At 45.8% G+C, this 21,918-nt stretch overlaps 1 protein-coding gene across 3 annotated transcripts in view; it reads left to right on the top strand.

Moving 5' to 3' along the window:
- The window catches only part of TRIP13 (thyroid hormone receptor interactor 13), a 336,424-nt gene that overhangs the window by 277,101 nt on the left and 37,405 nt on the right, over positions 1-21,918 (top strand). For all 3 annotated transcript variants that reach the window (XM_075315015.1, XM_075315016.1, XM_075315014.1), the window contains exon 10: positions 3,471-3,577. In XM_075315015.1, coding sequence (XP_075171130.1) covers positions 3,471-3,577 — 107 coding nt within the window. The remainder of the gene's footprint in view (positions 1-3,470; positions 3,578-21,918) is intronic.

Genomic DNA, 21,918 nt, shown 5'->3' with positions numbered 1-21,918 from the left:
TTTGTGCGTGTTTTTTGCATCGTTTTTGAGAAGTGCAAAAAAGTCATTGTGCGCGCACAGCCTAAGGGCTCATGCGCACTTTGCGTACTTACATGCATTTACGCTGCGTATTGCACTGCAGCGTAAATGCATGCATCCTGCGTCCCCTGCACATCTATGTAGATTGTGCATGATATGTGCACACGATGCTTTTATGAACGCAGCGATTTGGGTGCTAAAATTTTGACCCAAATCCGTGCGTTCATAAAAGCAGCATGTCAATTATTTCTGCGTTCTGGATGCAGCTGCCACTCTATGGTGGAGGCAGCAGCCAGAGCGCATGAAATCGTTTTTTGTTTTTTTTTACAAAAACCTGCATTCATTATGCGGGGTTTCTGCAGCAATTTGACGCGCACATGTGCTGTCAAATCGCTGCAGAATATTCTGCAGTCACGTGCACATAGCCTAAGTCAGTCATGGCGAACCTTTCACAGGCCGAGTGCCCAGACTGTAGCCCTAAACCCATTTTTTTTTCCGAAGTGCCAACCAATCCTATTATGTAAATAATTGATTGTAACCTTATCTTTGCAGTCTTCTCTTCAGCAGGGGGCATCACGCTCATGCATGCTTACCACACATTGAAGCTGAGCCACTCCCACTGCCCTTTCCAGACACAGCAGTTGGATTGATCTTTCTGGAAGAAATTGCAGCATATTAGCCAGAGATTTTCGCATGGAATGCAATCAGATTTCACCCTGTAATCCACATCTACATTTCAAAGTCTGAACATCTTGAAATCCCATAAAGACGTAGGAGTTGCTCCCCTCCCCCTTCATTGTGTAGTTATGTCCCCCTTCCTGGGCCACTTCCTGGTAAACATGTCGCCCATCCTGATATATATTTCCTACATTCTGGTATATTTGTCCCCATCATGGCCCCATCCTGGTAAATGTACCACATCTCGGCATATTCACCATCCTGGTAAATGTACCTCATCCCGGCATGTACCCCATTCCTGGTAAATGTCCTCCATTCTGGTAAATGTACCCCATCCTGATAAATGTACCCCATCCTGGTAAATGTACCCCATCCAGGCATGTTCCCTTAGCCTGGTAAATGTCCCCTTTCCTGGTAAACGTACCCCATCCTGGTAAATGTTACCCTTCCTGCTAAATGTTCCCCATACTGGCATGTTTCCTCATCCTGACATGTTCATGTACCCCCATCCTTTCATGTTTCCTCCCCATCCTGGTAAACGTATCCCCCATCCTGGTAAATGTACCCCTTCCTGGCATGTTCCCCTTCCTGCTAAATGTACCCCATCCTGGCATGTTTCCCCCCTTCCTTGCAGCCATGTCTTCCCCCATCTTTGCATGTTTCCTCCATCCTTGCAGCCATGTTTCCCCCATCCTTGCAGCCATGTTTTCCCCCATCTTTGCACGTTTCTCTCCATCTTTGCATGTTTCCCCCATACTTGCACGCTTCCCCCATCCTTGCAGCCATGTTTGCCTCGTGCTCTCCATGTTTGCCCCGTACTCTGTTTGCCCCGTGTTGGCACTGTCCCCCCACACCTTTGCAAAGCCGCACACAGCTTAAAAAAAAATCACCTTTCAGCACCCGCTCCACCGCTGTGCACTGCTGGGTCCTCACTCAGTTCCCGCACGGCCACAAGACGCCAGCGCCGCTTTCTGACTCTCCTCCATCTCCTAGGCAACAGGCCTGCGGCCCAAGAGAGGGGGAGTGTCAGAGGGAGGAGAAATGTCTCTGCTTCAACACCACTTTGAACTGCCGGCGTGACCACACTGACAGTTCAAAGTGGCTGAATGTGGCGACAGCGCGCGTGCCGACAGAAAGGGCTCTGCGTGCACAGTCTGGCATGCGTGCCATAGGTTCGCCATCACTGGCCTAAGTGCTCCCAGAGTGGAGCTTTGAATCACATTCTATTCTTCCCAGCTGGAGCAAATTAACTTTTTCAACCTGGCAGGGCAGGCCATTACTAAACGAAGTTTTAAGGAGTTCCTGTATGGTTTTTAACCTATGTAGATAATACACTACTGCTATCATTGTTTTTTCTACCTTCCCTATGCCTTTTAAAACATTATTAGGCTATGTGCGCACGTAGCGTCTGTCCCTGCAGAAATTTCTGCAGCGATTTGAACAGCACACGTGCGCTTCAAATCGCTGCAGAAAGAGTCCGTAATGAAAAAAAAAAGCAAATTCCATGCGCTCTGAGTGCAGCCCCTCCCATAGACAGAGCGGTGGATGCATGCAGAGCGCAGGAAAGAAGTGACATGTCACTTCTTAGAACGCGCGCTTCGGGCAGCAGCCGAAGCGCTGCGCTCTAATACACCACGTGCGCACGTCTCCTGCATAATCTTCATAGATTATGCTGAGGACGCATGCAGTTACGCTGCGGTGCAGATCGCAGCGTAACTGCATGCAAATACGCAACGTGCGCACATAGCCTTAAAAACACTTTTTTAATTTAGATAAGGTCTATTTTTATCTAGCACTATGTGCATTCCACTTCTCCTTACCCTATAGGCACATGAGATGCTCACACGTCTCCTCTAGCTTGTATGTTTTTGGTGGCGCAGTATTGCTATCTTTATATCCTAGTGGTTTGTATCTATTGGCTGGGATACAGGGCCAATTTATACCTGCAGGCCCTACAGAAGTTTGAAGGATAAATAATATCTGCTTTTACCTTTTACTTCTGGTGGTGACGAGCTCCAGTATTTTATTTACATTAAAGCCGGAAACCCTTTTACCTGGAATACATCTTAAAGGGAACCTGTTGACCAATTCATGCTTTCTGAACTGCAGGCAGCATAAATCAGAAGCTATTGGAGTTTGCTGTTGCCATGTATGTTTTTACTTTTGAATTGCTGTGTCATAAAAAAAAAATGTGAAAAGCCATATTGGGACTGAGTTTCAAATGACTATTCCGATGCAGTTTCTTGACCAGCTTTGTCCCTTCCTTGTTCATAATATATGCCAGGTCTCTCCTTATAGATAGTGATGAAGATAACCGGTCTGTGAGCGCTAATAATGGATTTGAATCTAAATGTTCTTTTAAATGTAAGGCTTTATTGTTAAAATAAAGCTCTTGTTTCACTTCACAACGGGTTTCAGCAAGATCCCCTTGCTTATCCAAGAGGTCTCTCCTTATACACATAGATATGGAGACACCTGTCAGTTATGAGCAGGGTGGGGAGAAGTAACTGGGGACCTGCCTCGGACTAGCCATGCAAGACACGTACGGTAATCCCTTTCCAGTTTTTCAAAGGGGTAACAGGTTTCTTTAACCTCTGCAATATGAGGTTAAAATTTAAGCTTTTTAGCATAAAAGATGCTAGGATTTAGGGGATGCACAAGTTAGGGGAAATATTAGCTGACATGAATTGTAAAAAATAAAATGTCTTTTAGAGTAGTTTATCTAATTTTACATAATTTCTCATTTGAAAACTTAATCTGTTGCTCAAATTTAGGTTGAAAGCCTTACTTCAGCTCGAAGTGCATCTAGAGCAGGCACTGAACCTTCTGACGCTATTCGTGTAGTGAATGCTGTTCTAACTCAGATAGATCAAATAAAAAGGTATGTGTTTTTTGTTTTATTGGTGCAGCACTCTTGCTTGAATTTCGCTACAATAATCCGTTGTATGATGTACAAGACCCAGACTGTTTTTTACATTCTTCATTATTGAAGTTTACCACTTAGAGTATTTATTTCCCCTTCGCTTATATAATGCCAAAATATTCTTCAGCTCTGGACAGAGATTGTCACCATCCACATCCATGTCTCAAGTAGGGCTGGCAGTCTAGTTTCCCTTTTCTAGACATACTGCACATACAAAAGCTAATAACCAATCTGGATGTGTAGTCCTTTTCTATGATTACACAACAGGAGGGTGACTTTACATCCTAGAAAGGACAGAAAAGTTAGCGATTATAAGCCCCTTTACATCTTACCTGCCCCAGTGTTTTTTTTCTTCAAGTGCATAGAAGGCTACATGCGCACACTGCAGTTTTGTTTCTTCAGCAAAAAACGCAACCTCTGGCAGAAAAACACACCCTCTGGCTGAAAAACGCATGTGTTTTTACCTCATTTTCGGTGATTTTTTTTGCCCATGAGTTTTTTAAAAGAAAAATAAAACTGGATAAATGATAGATGACCAAAAAAGCGCCAAACATAGTGGTCAAATCAACAATATGAATCAAAGTGTAGTACACCCTGGCACAATCAATTGAAAATACTAATGAAGAACCAAAGCAAATAGCCAAAAGTACAATGTAAATTTTATTTGAAATAATTAAAATACAAGGTGCAAAACCGTTATTAAAAAAGAGGCAGCACAGCACAGCAGTGGAGAGATAAAGAATGCAGCCACACAGAAGCTGTTGCATAACAAAGCTCATATGACACCAGGAGATTGACTCACTCACACTTGTGATTTATTTATTCATTCTGACTCCAGTGACACTGAGACACCAGATAGAAATAGTGCGCGGTTCATTGAGAATGCAATAGTACAAAGGACAGTGTTGGTAAACAGATTAATAGATAGCTAGAATAGATAGATGCAAAAAATAGAATAGATAAAACATATAACATAGATAATAAGAAAGAAAAGATAGAAAGACATAACACTTAAAGGGGTGCTTCACACACAGCGAGATCGCTGCTGAGTCACGCTTTTTGTGACGCAGCAGTGACCTCATTAGCGATCTCGCTGTGTGTGACACTGAGCAGCGATCTGGCCCCTGCTGCGAGATCGCTGCTCGTTACACACAGCCCTGGTTCGTTTTCTTCAAAGGCGCTCTCCCACTGTGACACACAGATCGCTGTGTGTGACAGTGAGAGAGCAACGAAATGAAGCGAGCAGGGAGCAGGAGCCGGCATCTGGCAGCTCTCACGCTGCCTGTGCTGCCGGCTCCGGCTCTCTGCACATGTAGCTGCTGTACACATCGGGTTAATTAACCCGATGTGTACTGTAGCTAGGAGAGCAAGGAGCCAGCGCTAAGCAGTGTGCGCGGCTCCCTGCTCTCTGCACATGTAGCTGCATTACACATCGGGTTAATTAACCCGATGTGTACTGTAGCTAGGAGAGCAAAGCTAAGCGGTGTGCGCTGGTAACTAATGTAAACATCGGGTAACCATACCCGATGTTTACCTTAGTTACCAGTGTCCGCAGCTTCCAGACGCCGGCTCCGTGCAAGCGCAGCGTCGCTTGCACGTCGCTGCTGGCTGGGGGCTGGTCACTGGTCGCTGGTGAGATCTGCCTGTTTGACAGCTCACCAGCGACCATGTAGCGATGCAGCAGCGATCCTGACCAGGTCAGATCGCTGGTCGGATCGCTGCTGCATCGCTAAAGTGTGAAGGCACCCTTAGCTATCCCTCTATCAAGCTCTTCTGTGTTTTTAATAATATTTTGGTAAAAAAAATTACGTGGGGTTGCTCCATTTTTCATATCCAGCACATAAACAGGTTTGGTTTTTTTTATTTGATTTAGTTAAGGAAAAATATGTGACATTGGGTCCCCCACATTTTTCTAAAACCAGCCAAGGTGCAGCAGACAACTGGAGGATGATTTTATTAGGGTGGGAAGGGCTATGGTTATTTGGCCCTTTCCAGCCTAACAAAAGCAGTCCACAGCCGCCCTAGAAGTGACATCCATTAGATGCGCCAATTCTGGCGCTAGATCTGGCTCTTTCCATTGGCCTGGTGCGGTGGCAATGGGGATAATAAAAAGTAAATAGCAGCCCATGGCTGCCACTAAGCCCTAGATTAGTGATGGCAGGCGTCTGAGACTCCACTCCCATCACTCATCTGTAAGTGAAAGTAAATAAACACAAATACCCCAAAACTCTTTTTATTTCAAAGAAAAGACAAAAAAGCACCCTCTTTCACCACTTTATTAACCCCCCCAAACACCCCTCTAGATCCGAAGTAATCCATGTAAGTTTCCACGACTCTTCCAGCACTGCCACATCTGACGCTCACAGCGAGCTCCATCGACCATAACTGCCCACTGTGAGCACCACGCAGCAACTAAAGTGAGTCGCGCTATCAGCAGGGATGTCACCCAGGTGAGCCATAGCTGGAGTCATCCACTTGTGACTTGAAATCACCCAATTGACTGAAGTGAGCCGCGTGATCAGCTGGGATGTCACTCAGGTGATGTGCGGTCATCAGCTGTGACCGGAAATCACCTGCGTGACGTCCCCTCTGATTGCAGGCTCACTTCAGTTGCAGCCTGAACCTCACAACAAGTAGTCATGCTCTCGCTGTGATTGTTAGATGTAGCAATGCTGGAAGCATCGTGAAACCTCATGTGGATTGCGTTGGACCTGGAGGGGTGTTTTTGAGGTTAATAAAATGGTGAAAGAGGGTGCTTTTTTGTCTTTTAAATAAAGAATTTTGGGATGTTTGTTACACATTAGTGATGGGGTGTCTCATAGACGCCTGCCATTAATAATCTAGGACTTAATGGCAGCTATGGGCTGCTATTAAATCCTTATTAACCCGATTAACAGCGCACCAGGGCAATCTGGAAGAGGCGGGTAAAGTGCCGGGACTGTCGGAACTAATAGAGGCATCAATTCCAGGCTGCTGCAGGCTGGTATTTTTAGTCTGGGGGGCCTAGGCCTGCCTAGTCTGAGAATACCAGCCCTCAGCTGTAGGGCTTTATCTTGACTGGGTATCAAATTTGGGGAACCGCACGCCGCTTTTTTTTGTTTTTTTTTAAATTTATTTATTTTACTGTATGATGTAGACCCACCCACCAGCATCTGTGATTGGTTGCAGTCAGACGGCTGTCATTCAGCGTGGGGGCGCATCTGACTGCAACCACAGCCACCGGGGAAAGCAGTGAATATGTATGAGCCCAATGAGCAGCCCGGGAAGAAGAATGAAAGGCCGCAGTGTGACAGCTGCGCCGGTGATCGGTGAGTATGAAGCGCCTGCTCCTACCCCTTTGCGCCATATTCTGGTCCCCATAGACTTTAGACTTTATATGGAATAAACCAATTGAAAGGTCCGGCGCTGAGGAAAATGGAGTTCAGCCAGGTAAATTTCCAAATTTTTTTCCACGTTTGGTGTACAAATAAAAGAATACAAGGGTCCAAATGAACACTACATGCAAAGAAGAAAAATTGAGATAGCAAATTATTTTGAGACATCTGACACGCCCCACTGGCACCTGGGGGCACTCGGAACTAGGCTGGCTCTGTTCTGCTTGGAGGATGTCACGGTGACAGGGCCCGGCTCCGTGACCCCAGTGGTGTCGTTAATTAAATAAGGAAATATTATTTACAACGGGAGATGAATTTGTGACGCCACCTGTGGTGTGCGGCAAGATAGGTGCCGCTGCTATTCTGTTCCCTTGGGGCCGGTGGTGATGCAGCTGAGTTGATATAGCTTTCCACAGGTAGAGCTGGGCCCCAGCGCTGTCGATGGTGTCGAGATGTAATGGGTGCAGGGCCAGAGGCGCAGGCAATAACTAGGCAATACAGGAATGCAGTAACAATTTCTTTACTCAGTTAATAGTTCCAGGCTACCACGACTAATCAGAGGCTGCCCTCGGACTCCTGGGTCCTGCTGTGATGGGCTACAGCCGATTCCCGGATAGTTCGGAGGCACAACCCGGTACACACTTCTGTGTTCCTTCCATGGTAGTCTTCCTGCACTGGCTTCTCCCGCCTGCCCCGCACCTCACACACAGAGCCCTGAGCAAATGTCCGCGTATCTTTTTTTTTTTTTTTTTGGGTGGCTTTCTTGCCTTGTCCCTTAGTCCTATGTGGTCATCTTTTCAGTGGATGTGGCTTCGGTACTTGAAGTAGCCGCAGTCTCCGGTTTGCTAGCTGAGCCTTGTAGTTTTCCACTAGTTGAGGGGCCGGTCCCCTATGTGGCCAAGTCCCTCCACACGGGTATACCGGCTGTGGATTCGAGTCCACGGTTATATGGCGCACTTCCCGTGGTTCTGAGGCTCCTTCTTCCCTGATCCTTGGACGAGCTGGTCCAGCTCCAGACCCCAGGACCTTTCTCCTCCGCGTCCACTTCCTGACTAATTTTCTACAGTTTACTCCCACTAACTAAATTCCACCTCCAGACTAGCTTTGGGACTGTGCTTTCCCTGAAGGCCACGTCACGCTAAGCAACATCGCTAGTAACATCGCTGCTGAGGCACAACTTGCTAGCGATGTTGCCTAGTGTGACATCCAGCAACAACCTGGCCCCTGCTGTGAGGTCGTTGGTTGTTGCTGAATGTCCTTGGCCATTTTTTAGTTGTTGCTCTCCCGCTGTGAAGCACACATCGCTGTGTGTGACAGTGACAGAGCAACAACTAAATGTGCAGGCAGCAGGAGCCGGCTTCTGCGGACGCTGGTAACCACGGTAAATATCGGGTAACCAAGAAGCCCTTACCTTTGTTATCCGATATTTACCTTCGTTACCAGCGTCCGCCGCTCTCAGCTGTCAGTGCTGGCTCCCTGCACTCTGCACACAGCCAGAGTACACATCGGGTAATTAACCCGATATGTACTTTGGCTAGGAGTGCAGGGAACAGGGAGCCGGCACTGACAGCTGAGAGCGGCGGACGCTGGTAACGAAGGTAAATATCGGGTAACCAAGGTAAGGGCTTTTTGGTTAACCGATATTTACCGTGGTTACCAGCGTCCGCAGAAGCTGGCTCCTGCTGCCCGCACACGTAGCAGAGTACACATCGGGTAATTAACCCGATGTGTACTGTGGCTAGGTGTGCAGGGAGCCAGCGCTAAGCTATTTACCTTAGTTACCAAGCGCAGCATCGCTTCCAAGCGGCGCTGGGGGCTGGTCACTGGTTGCTGGTAAGATCTGCCTGTGTGGCAGCTCACCAGCAACCCATGTAGCGACGCTCCAGCGATCCCTGCCAGGTCAGGTTGCTGGTGGGATCGCTGGAGCGTTGCTTAGTGTGACATCTCCCCAGCGACCACCTAGCAACTTACCAGCGATCCCTATCAGGTTGTATCGTTGTTGGGATCGCTGGTAAGTTGTTTAGTGTGACTGGGCCTTAAGGTGCAACTCGCCCTAACCACAGCCAAATGGAGTGTCGTTAAATTGTGTGTGTGTGTGTGTGTGTGTGTGTGTGTGGGTGTGTGTATTTGTATTCAACAACTTGTGACATCCTTTTTACCAGGGAATGGGATACCAGACCTCTGGCTGAGGTGCAATACCTCTCTGGCGACTGGAGCCTCAGGGGCGTCACGTATCCTTTTGCATTCACCTAAAGTATCAGGGATTTAGCATATTTGCCATTGTTCAAGATCAAGAAATTTACCACTACCAGTTCATGTTACTTCTCATTCATTTTCTCTTCTGCATTGCTGGCCAAGCTCATAGCAGAGATAGTAGCCATGAGAGCAACATTGTATCTTACCTAAACCATCTCCTGATTGTGACTTAAGGGGGCTTTACACGCTACGATATCGTTAATGTTTTATTGTCGGGGTCACGTCATTAGTGACGCACATCCGGCGTCATTAACGGTATCGCAGCATGTAACACTTACCAGCGACCTTAAACGTCCTCCAAAGTGGTGAAAATCATTCACCATGGAGAGGTCGTCCTAAAATCAAAAATTGTTAATGGTTGTTTATAGATGTAGTTCGTCGTTCCTGCGGCAGCACACATCAATGTGTGTGACACTGCAGGAGCGAGGAACCTCACCTTACCTGCGTCCCGCCCGCAATGAGGAAGGAAGGAGGTGGGCGGGAAGTTCGTCCCACTCATCTCCGCCCCTCCGCTTTGATTGGCTGGCCGCTTAGTGATATTGCGGTGACGTCGAACGCACGTTCCCCCTTGAGGGAGGGATTGTTCGGCAGTCACAGCACCGCCGCCGACCAGGTAAGTGCGTGTGACGCTGCCGTAGTGATAATGTTCACTGCAGCAGCGATCACACGATATTGCGTGCACGACGGGGGTCGGGTGCTTTTGCGTACGATATCGCTAGCAATTGCTAGAAATATCGTAGCGTGTAAAGCCCGCTTTAGTCCATGTCATTTCTCAGAAAAAGAACCTGTTATACTTTAGAACCTGAATCTGATACTAAAACTTTTTTTTTATAGCTTTTATATTTAAGAATTTTTACAATACATTGAGCTCATTTATCAGCACAAAAAAGGTATATTTAAGACATTGTTACTGCATCAGACAATCAGTGGATAATCAGAGTTCCTGCCAAGCTGGAAACTGTCATGTAAGGCATAATGGTTCTTATATTGTCATCTACATACATAATGCACCGCGCCACTGTCAGTTGTACAAGTGCAGTGACATGCACGTCATCGCAGCTTCCAGTGAGTTCCCGATGCTGTGGCCACAATGCTTTGGCTTGCACTTCCTCGCCACACACACACACATACATACACACACACACACACACATACACACACACACACATACACACACACACACACACACACACACACACACACACACACACACACACACACCAGTGAGCACATATACACACATGCCACATGGCAGCTGCGGACAGGCCGGGCTGAACTTCGAAGCCGTTACCTGAGCTTCGGAGTCCAGCCCGGCCTGTCCGCAGCTGTGACATGAACTGAACTGCAATCGCCGGGGAATCAGTCGGCACTCGCTGTTCAGTCCTGCAAACCCAGAGTTCAGTCCAGGCTGCACTCTGGAGCTCAGGTGAGAGCTCCAGAGTTCAGTGCAGGTAATCACAGCAAAGCCTGGTATTACTGGAGATTCCTCCGGTAACCAGTCTGATTCTGCACCAGGCATATACGCACACATGCATGTATACACTGAACATAGAGACACACACACACTAGCACTCACCTAGATACTCACCTGTCCCCAGCGATGCGGTCCCCGACACTGAAGTCTCCAGCGCTGCTTCTGCTTCCAGCTCCTCAATGTGCTGAATATTCAGTGAGTATAATGAACGGGCAGTCAGAAGCAGGAGGCAGCAGACCGCACCGCTGGGTACGGGTGAATATAGACCATCTTTTTATTTAAAAGACCCGTGTTTTCTCCGGGGGAAGGGGGAGGAAGAGAGAGAGAGAGCACACACACACACAACAGGTACACACAGCATACAGCCATATACACACACACTTGTACACAGACGACAAGTACACACAGCATACAGACATATATGTACACAGATGACAGGTACACACAGCGTTCAGCCATATATACACACATACACAGATGACTGGTACACACAGCGTACATCCATATACACATGCACACAGACGACACGTACACACAGCATACAGCCATATACACACACGTACACAGACGACACTTCCCAGCATGTCCATGTTATAGAACTACAGGAGGGAACTACACCTCCCAGCATGTCCATGCTATAGAACTACAGGAGAGAACTAAATCTCCCAGCATGTCCATGTTATAAAATTACAGGAGAGAACTAAACCTCCCAGCATGTCCATGTTATATAATTACATGAGGAAACTACACCTCCCAGCATGTCCATGTTATAGAATTACATGAGGGAACTACACCTCCCAGCATGTCAATGTTATAGAACTACAGGAGAGAACTACACCTCCCAGCATGTCCATGTTATAGAACTACAGGAGGGAACTACACCTCCCAGCATGTCCATGTTATAAAACTACAGGAGAGAAATATACCTCCCAGCATGTCTGTTATAGAATTACCCGTGTCAGCCTGCTGCCATGACTAAGGTTAACTAAGGTCACTCCAGGGGCCTCCCCGCCCACTGTCACACAGCTAAATACATAGATATATAATTTCTTAATATGCTAAACATAGGTGATAGATATATATATACACATATATATATAGATCGAGGAGACATTATAGATACAGATATATACATAGTTTACCCGTCCATACATAAATAATATATTTACATCAATATACCTAATACATAGAAATATAATATAATAACATTTCTATTTATTATCTTTCTGTTACTGTTATGTAAAAGTAAGAAGCTTTGCCATTATTTTTGACATGTTAATAAATTGTATCCTTTCACTTCCTTTGTGTTTTTTAGTCCACTTTGGGAACGGATAATCACACACATTTCAAACTGCATAAAACAATGTATCACCTCCAATTATGGTCACAACAGCTTACAAGAGACCATATAATGTAAACACACACACAGCACACAGGGCAGACACCACATAGTGAACACAGCTCAAGAAACACCACACCAAATACCAATATACAGCACACAACAAGGAAAAGACTGCACAGGGGTGAAAGAAGTCAAATGATGTAACACATGCAATACACAAATACAGGGGGATGACATACAACAGATATATTGCAAAGCACAAACGGTCTGACACATTTCTACTGCTCCTGTCAGCATCATTAAGCATAGACAGACGTTCATTCCACCGCACTCCCGATGCGATAGCATCGAGCCTATTTCTAATATATTTCAGTAGTCAAGCATTGAAATGGGGAGGAAAGAGTAGGCGTGGGTAATAGACTAGGAAAGGGATGGGGAAAGAGGAGAAGAGGAAAAGATAAGGGGGGGTGAAGGAATACCAATATCAACTCAAGATAACCTAAGTGGCATAATCGTCCGATAAAGCCCATATACGGTTACATGAATCAAGCTGGTTATTAATGCATGCAGTAAGAATTTACGTTTGTCTAGTCTCTTAATTCCTCATCTTAAGTTGTTTATTTGTGGGATGTTGTCTGTTGTTCCTTTCCAGTAAGCAGCAATAAGGCATTTCAGTTTTGTTACTATATAGATCAGTCGCCTGGTCAGACATTCTGTCTTAGAACTAGGTGGTACTTTAAGCAGATAAGAGCGTCCTGGGGGATCACAAGATCTTAGACTTTCAATATAGATCTTACTTATATAGGTATAAGTTATAGGTATAACTTTTTACCAAATAGGAGAAATGACCGTACAGTCGCGGAATATATGTGGCAATGTCTCCACCTCCCCTAAGCACCTCCAACAATGGTCAGATGTAGATGCGGAAAAACTATGTAAGAGATCTGGCATATGATACTATTCCATTAAAGGAGTTGTCCGACATTAGCTTAACAAAAATTTTTGAGTTTATCTGTGCTGTATTGTCATATAAATCACACCTACATTGTTATTTTCTGTTTTCTAACTTTTGTTCCTCTTGAATTATACCTTTATTCTCTGCAGCTTCTTGTTTACATTCAGATCCAGCAAACATGACCACTTCCTGTGCAAAACCTCAGTCAGAGCTGTCACCGCCCAGCCTCAGTGTCCAGCCCCTCCCCAGTGTCCAGCCTCGCCCCCTGCCCGCCCCCTGCACACACAGTCCCTGTCAGTATATTCTTCCCCAGCACCTGACCTGGTATCACTACAGCATTGCAAATAACAGCCTCACATCGGGGTCTGCACCGCACACATATGTCTCTGCACACGCACACACATGGCTCTGCACCGTACACATGGCTCTGCACCGTACACATGGCTCTGCACACGCATGGCTCTGCACTGTGCACGCACACACATGGCTCTGCACACGCACACACATGGCTCTGCAACCCCCCCATCCCCATCGGGAACACATGTGGAGTACATACTCACCCGTCCTCGGTCCGCGCCGCTCCTGCACGTTCGTCCGCTGTCTGTGCTCTCTTCAGCACAGTAGTGACGTCACCGCTGTGCTGCAGAGCGCACAGACAGCGGGAGGGACAGTGACTTCTCATCAGCACATTCAAATGTACCGGCATCGGTGATCTGTGATGCCGGTACATTTGAATGTGCGATCCTGGGCAGGGGGCCCGGTGCTGGAGCTGACACTACGGCAGCTGCCGCCAGGCCCCGCCCCCAAATCACGGACCCCACAGCAGTGCAGGGGGAGGTTACTGGAGGTGCAGGGGAATGTGTGGGAGGGTGCAGGGAAGGGGGGCGGTGACTCCTCGCACTGTAGTCGCCCAGCAGGGAGGTGACATGCTGCTCCACATTTGCATGTCAACATGGCCCTGCCCATGTAGACGTGCAAAGACCGGAAGCAGCAAAATCGCGGCAGGAGCGGTCACATGACCGCTCTGAGCCGGGGGAGAGGGGCTGACAGCGGGGCAGGTAAGTGGTCTCTATCTACTTACCTGCCCCAATGTAGCCCAATAGGGAAATAAAAAAAAAAAAGTCAAAGAAGCCGGATAACCCCTTTAATATTTTATATTGATTCTACCTCTGCATTATACATACAGAGGATTTAGCAGCTCTAGACCACATCACCTGCCAAAGCAGGAGAGATATTTCACTGTCCATATATGTTTCCCATTTAGTCATTTGTGCATGTTTGGGAGGGAAATCAGCAAAGGGGGTACAAAATGTTATATGTCTGTAATGATGGCCTTTATAGAAGGATATTGCTTGTATCAAATGGAGTGGCAATAGAACATGTGTTTTTATGTAGGCTAATGCCAATCAACCAAGAAAATGACCCAAAATAAAGACAAGCGATTCATGCTAAAATATACGTATATACTTTTATTAATTTAAAAAAAAGTTGTTCAGTTAAAAAACAGAGATATGATACTCCTGAAAGGGACACAAATAATTACCCAGATATTTACACAAAAGTACTCAAAAAAGGGGGGGAGGGATACAGGAAAATACTTGATACAAAAATTCATAGACTAAATATTACGGAATACCTCACATAAATATATAAATAAATACTTCAGTAATCCAAAGATTATCTAAAAACTAAAAAAAATGATGTGAAGCTACTTAAGCAATGCACTATAAACATATATTTGCTGCTAAATTGCAACAACCCTGGCCAAGATAAAGCGCTAACATACCAACAGTGCTGCTCGTGAACACACTATACAGATACAAATAGAAAGAGAGCTCCAGCATCCAAGTCCATAAATGTAGTAAAGTTCCTGTTTATTGATAATTCGTTGAAAAGGTACAGGTTCTACATCATAAAAACCACATGGTGATAGGTGATGGTACGCGTTTTGAGTGTTGCACTCTTAAGGCTTTACATGTGTCGATTTCTCGTGCGATGGCATTTGCGGTCGCACCCGCCCCCATCGTTTGTGTGGGACGGGCAATTTCTTGCCCATGTCGCACAATGCTGTAACCCCCCGTCACACGCACTTACCTTCCAAACGACCTCGCTGTGGGCGGCGAACATCCACTTCCTGAAGGGGGAGGGACGTTCGGTGTCTCAACGACATCACACAGCGGCCGGCCAATAGAAGCGGAGGGGCGGAGATGAGCGGGACGTAAACATCCCGCCAACCTCCTTCCTTCAGCATTGTCGGCGGAACACAAGTAAGCTGCTGTTCATCGTTCCCAGTGTGTCACACGGAGCGATGTGTGCTACCTCTGGAACAATGAACAACAGGACGTTCGATTTTTAGAAAATGAGCGACGTGTCAACGATGAACGAGAAGGTGAGTATTTCTGCTCGTTTATAGCTGTCACACACTATGATATCACTAACGATGCCAGATGTGCGTCACTTACGACGTGACCCCCGACGACATCTCGTTAGATATATCGTAGCGTGTAAAGCCCGCTTTAGTCTGAATCCATTTGGTCGCAGCACTAACAGGCTGGCCCCCACCCTTTTAACCTTTGCAGCAATGCTGGTAGCGTTCATACGTTGTTCAAAATACAACCTCTGGATATGACATTGAGCATGTGCACTCAAATTTCTTTGGTTGACCATGGCGAGGCCTGTTCTGAGTGGAACCTGTCTTGTTAAACCGCTGTATGGTCTTGGCCACCATGCTGCAGCTCAGTTTCAGGGTGTTTGCATTCTTCTTATAGCCTAGGCCATGTTTATGTAGAGCAACAGTTTTTTTTTTTTTTTATTTATTTATTTTTTTCAGATCCTCAGAATTCTTTACCATGAGGTGCGTGTTGAACTTCCAGTGACCAGTATGAGAGATTGTGTGAGCTGTAATACCAAATTTTAAAATACCTGCTCCTCATTCACACCCAAGACCTTATAACACTGAGTCGGATAAGACCGGGGAGGAAAAATGGCTAATTGGGCACAATTTGGCCATTTTCACTTAGGGGTGTACTCCCTTTTCTTTTGTTGCCAATGGTTTAGACATTAATGGCTGTGTGTTATTTAGAGGAGTTGTCAAATTTACACTGTTTAAACAAGTTGTACACTGACTACTTTACATTGTATCAGTGTGTCATTTCTGCACTGGTGTCCCATTAAAAGATATAACAAAATATTTACAAAAATGTGAGGAGTGTATACACTTTCATGATATACATACATACATACATACACAGTATGTGTATATATAAATAAAGAGAATTGTTCAGCTTCTGATTAATCCTTAAAATTCTTCAAAGTTTATTCATTAAAATCCAGAAAAAACACGAACATGCATCAAAATATTAAACAAAGACCACAGGAGCAGACGACACTGCAACGCGTTTTATGTTTAAACTGTGTTTTATTAAGCAATATCGTAAAAAGGGATATCAAATACAATATGCATATACATTTTTCCAAGGAGTACAGAAAAGAATAAAAACAAAAAACAAAATTATTACATGAGAACGATTCTATATAATTGTGCTTGATTAGCAACTTATCCTCTACCGTTTCGGTAATTCCCAAGGTAACTAAAAAACCTTGAATACAAATAAAAAAAAAAAGAAAACCGATGTTAGCAACTTATCCTCTACCATTTCAGTAGTTCAAGGTAAACTAAAAACCCTTGAATAAAAATAAAATGACAGTATAGAGAAAGAAAAAAAAAAAAAAAAAAAAAAGAGTCTGATTGAAGAGATGAAAATAGATAAAGAAAAGGGAAAGAGGATGAGGAAGGGAAGAAAGAGAGAAGAAAAAAAAGGGGGGAGCAGGGGAATAAAGTCTCCTCTCCCACTCACACCCCTTCATGTACTTAAGTACTTCCCGGAACTCTGAGGAGACTAGATACACAATCCATGGTCCCCAAATCCAAGCAAATTTATCACCCGTTCCGTCCCTCTCCGCAGTGAGGTCCTCCATCCTCTGAAGGCTGACCATCTCGCCTACCCAATCCGTCAAGGAGGGGCTCCTTGTGGACTTCCACAATCTTGGAATAACCATCCGAGCTGCAGTTAAACAAAATCTCAACAAGTCGCCCTTCTGTGATTTGATAGAGCCCGGAAGAACTGAAAGAAGAGCCACCTGTGGAGAGCCACGTACCTGGTTCCTACTCATCTTCCTGTACACATAGAATATTGACTCCCAAAAAGGTTGAATTTTAGGCAACTCCACCAAATATGTAACATGGAGCCTCTATCAACACCACACCTCCAGCACCTATCTGACACCAGGGGGAAGACCTTATATAGGGTCTCCGGGCAACGGTACCGTCAGATGAGGACTTTGTAATTTTTTTTTTGTGCTGAGCAAGCCATTGACAACCTGTGGGTCCAAAAAAAAGGCCCGCTTCCATTCCTCCTCCGTCACGTCTACCCCGAGCTCCTCCCTCCATCTTGCGGTGAATTTAATGCCACCAGCGTCCTCTCTCTGATTCATGTATTTATAGAGGAGTGAAATGTAGTGAGAAGGTGGCGACTCCAATAAGAGCCATTTTTCAAACTGTGTAGGGCAAGCAGCAAATATTTTTACCCCTCTACCCCCAGAGGAAAGATACCCCACTACCCCCAGAGGAAAGAAACCTATCTCAACTGCGAATATTCCATCCAAGACACCTCCCCCCTCTCACCCCCAAGTATCACTTGAGGAGGCAATATGGTTTCCCGAAGAATGTGATAGCATCGAGGTTCCTCTCCCCTATTCCACCCCAATAAATGTCCCGAAGTAAGACCAGGAGGAAACGCCGAGTTGTCAAAGAGAAGAATCAACGGTCCCCTACCCGAGGAGAGTCCCCCTCTTCTGACCTCTATATCCCAGATCTTCAGGGCTGCCCTTATAAGGTCTGCCTCACTTCCCAGCCATCCCCTTCTCTCTCCACCCAACCATGGGAGATACCGCAAAGGTTTATCAGCGCTGGATTGTTCCAAACTCACCCACTGCTTGAATTTGTAGTGAAATTGCCAATCAACTAATCTCATCAGGACGGCCGCTTTGTAGTAAATTCTAAAATTGGGGAGCCCCGCCCCACCCCATTCTTTATTTCTAGATAGAGTCTTAAATCCAATTCGGGGTCTCCGACTTCCCCAAACAAACCTCGACAGAGCCGATTGGAGTCTGGGAAAACAACTCACAGGCAACCCAATGGGGAGTGTCTGGAACAGAAACAAAAATCTAGGAAAAACATCCATTTTAATTGCGTTAATACGACCAAACCAGGAGTGTCTGTACTTGTCATATTTATTTATTTCCCTGAGTGTTCTGTTTAGAAGGGGCAAATAATTTAAGGAGAAAATTTGTGTAGGATCCTTAGGAACCATAATCCCTAGATATTTCAAGGCTGAATTCTGCCATCTGAATGGGAAGTTGTCCCCCAGATACTTCACCTCCTTGTCGGGCAATGTCACATCCAAGGCCTCAGATTTGGAAAAATTAACTTTAAAATTGCTGAGGCTTCCAAACTCCTCAAGCCCCTTAATTAGGGAAGGGAATGATGCCCGCGGCTGAGTAATAAACAGGAGAAAATCGTCCGCAAAAAGGGCCGTTTTGCATTGTCTCCCTCCCACCTCCACTCCCTTTATGTGGTTGTTGTTTCTAATGGCTACTGCCAAATGCTCCATTATGATAACATACAGCAAGGGGAACAAGGGACAGCCCTGTCTGGTTCCATTATGAATAGGTAACGGAAGGCGCAGGAATCCATTTGCTCGCACCCTTGCCGTGGGTCCATTGTAAAGGGAAACCACCCTCTCAATAAATCTGGAGCCCTATCCCAATTGCTGCAATGAGGCCAGCATAAACCTCCAGCAGACCCGGTTGAAGGCCTTCTCCGCATCCACCGACAGAAGGCACATAGGAATGGAGCGAGCCCTCGACCGGGCCATAAAGTGCAATTTATTGGTATTATCCCTGGCCTCCCGCCCTTTAACAAACCCTACCTAGTCTGTGTGTATTACTTCCAGGAGCAATGGAGCGAGCCGATAGTACAATTTGATATCTATATTAATTAAAGATATGGGTCTATAGTTAGTTACTACGCTATGATCCTTTCCTGGTTTGGGAATAACACTGATATGGGCCTCCAGGGACTGTGCTACCCAAGGAGTACTATCAGAAACGGAATTGAACACTTTTGTTAAAAATGGGGCCAGTTGATCCTTAAATAATTTGTAAAACTTGGGAGTAAATCCATTGGGCCCTGGACTCTTCCCCGCCGGGGAATCTTTAATGATAGATGCAACATCTGTCTCTGAGAAGTCCTCTTCCAATGACTGTCGAGTCCATGGGGACAGTCGGGAGAGATGTTTTTTGTAAATACTCCTCAATTTTGTGTTCAAAGGCCTCTGGGGCCATGTCCCCAAATTGTCCCCTAATATGGTACAAGTCCCTATAATATTTCTGGAACTGTTCTGTAATTTGCACAGAAATCTGGGTAGAGCTACCATCCTGACGTTTGATCACCGGGATATAACAAGGGTCCCCCTGTGGATGAAGAACTCTAGCCAGCGGCCTTCCATATTTATCAAGCATATTGTTGGTTTACTATAGTTTTGAGATCCTCTCTCGCTTTAATAAGGTCTCCCAAAACACATGATGAAAGTGACCCTTTATGATCACGCTATCCTGTCCACCAAAGAGGAGATCCTCTGAGCTCCCTCCCTCTTGAGTCTGGCTCCATTCTTAATTAAAATGCCCCTTACCACACATTTGAGCGCCTAATTTTCAAAAAGATGTAGACCGAGTGTACCAGAGACTTATGTAGGCCTATAGAGACCCCTTTTGACTTAGATTCAGGATTTGTGCTATGCAGCCATGATGTATAGTATCTGTCTTTGAAGTAGGGAAGATGGTCAGTTCTGAAGTGCGTCTCTTGCAATAATAGGATGTGAACCTTTTTCTTATGTATATCATAGCACCTGGGTTTGTTTTTGCGGAATATTCAACCCTCTCACATTGAGGGATCCCCATTTTAGTTGTGTCATCTTGAGGGGGAGAGGAAACTTCAGCTATGGAAATGGGAGGTTAGGTGCAAATGAGGAAGGATAACTAGTGGGGTGAAGCTGATTTCAGGGGGGGGTTCAGGTACAGTGGGGAAAAGGGAAGAGCTTAGGAAAGAAAGCGAACAGGGAAGATATAGGAATCACAGAGGGGGAAAAGGAGAAGAGAGGAAAAAAAAACCCCTATTTCAACCTTGTGGGTACCACAGTACCCCAAATTACGTTATAATTTGAACTAGTTAACAGATACTTAAAAATATATAACTGCGGGATATAACACCGACGTCACTAATTCGTGACGTACAATCTCAGTCGGGGAGTGCTTTCCTATGCGAAGCTACCTACCCCGGATCGGAGAGTACAGCATCAGTCACGCTCCATATATGTATCAAACTAAACTTTTGTGGTGATAAGATTAACTTAAACATTTATCAAAGTATAACTCCGGACACGACGAACCAAACAGAGCTCCCCACCCAGTCGTTACCCCCAAGAAGGGAGCAGGAGGACCTATGTTAAACCCCAATGGGAACAGAATCATATTAACCCTAACAGGTCCCCTGTCTTCAATTACCCATATTCCCATCTATTTCAAACCGACCATGAGTACAGATCCTCATTCAATTGCCACATTCCTGGACTATCTAAGATCCGCCATTCTAAGCTGCTCGACCCCCTTCTCAAGGGGGATGCGGGGCATCCGTTCTCTTCCTCCTTTTCGGGTCAGGGCCTCCCGTCTCTCCCGCGGCACACCACCTGTCGGGCCCAGTGGAAAAGCAATGCAGTCCTCTATAGTGACCACCGGAATGTCCAGAGCCATAGTGAATGCTACCATATCGGATGGGGACCGCAGGAGGTACAAGCGCCCTGCTTGCCGCACCTGTAGGCGGAACGGAAATCCCTAGCTGTAGGGAAAGTCATAGGCTCGTAGCATATCCAAAAGGGGTCTCAGGGCTCTTCTCCTCTGCAGGGTGAGACAAGACAGATCTGAGAGGATAAAAAACTTTTTGTCCTGAAAAGACACTGAAGCCCCATTGCGGATCTTATGCATAATAGCTTCTTTGAGAACATAGCGATGCACTCTGCAAATAACGTCTCTTGGACGATCCATCTCCACAGGTTTAGGACCCAGGGCCCTATGAGCTCTGTCAAGCTCCAGTTCTTTGTCAGGAGATTCTCCCAGGACTTCATTAAAGATGGCTTGTAAAGTGTCAGGGAGGTCCCTGGATTCTACAGACTCAGGCAGCTCCCTCACTCTAATATTATTTCTTCTCCCTCTATTTTCTGCATCTTCCATAGCTTCAATTATACACTGCAATTGCTGAGAGTGTTGTTCTGTCAACTTTTGCTGACTCTGGACGTTTTTTTCGAGGGCCTGAAGTCTCCCTTCGTGTGCCTGTATCATAGATCCCAAGCACTCAAATAGGACACGAAGAATAAATGCAAAAGTGTTATTTATTAGACTATTTGCAAAAAGAAAACGCCACCGCAATAGAGCAAAGCCAACGTTTCGGCCTGTGTTAGGACTTTGTCAAGGTTTTGCGTATGATAGGCGGCTGGGACGACTTAAACGTCAAACAATTGTACCATACGGTGTTTACTTTTCAGAAGTAGGTTGCAGAGGCCAGGGAGGCCCAGAAGAGAGGTGGGGGAAGAGAGAGGATGCCTGGATAACACGAGGAGTGGGGACAGGGTCCCAGAGGTCTGTGTTTGTGGCAGGAGGCCTCCTGCCACAAACACAGACCTCTTGGACCCTGTCCCCACTCCTCGTGTTATCCAGGCATCCTCTCTCTTCCCCCACCTCTCTTCTGGGCCTCCCTGGCCTCTGCAACCTACTTCTGAAAAGTAA

This window comes from Anomaloglossus baeobatrachus, chromosome 6 (assembly GCF_048569485.1).
Source record: "Anomaloglossus baeobatrachus isolate aAnoBae1 chromosome 6, aAnoBae1.hap1, whole genome shotgun sequence".
NCBI classification, from domain to species: domain Eukaryota; kingdom Metazoa; phylum Chordata; class Amphibia; order Anura; family Aromobatidae; genus Anomaloglossus; species Anomaloglossus baeobatrachus.
This window is presented reverse-complemented; position numbering and strand designations above follow the sequence as displayed.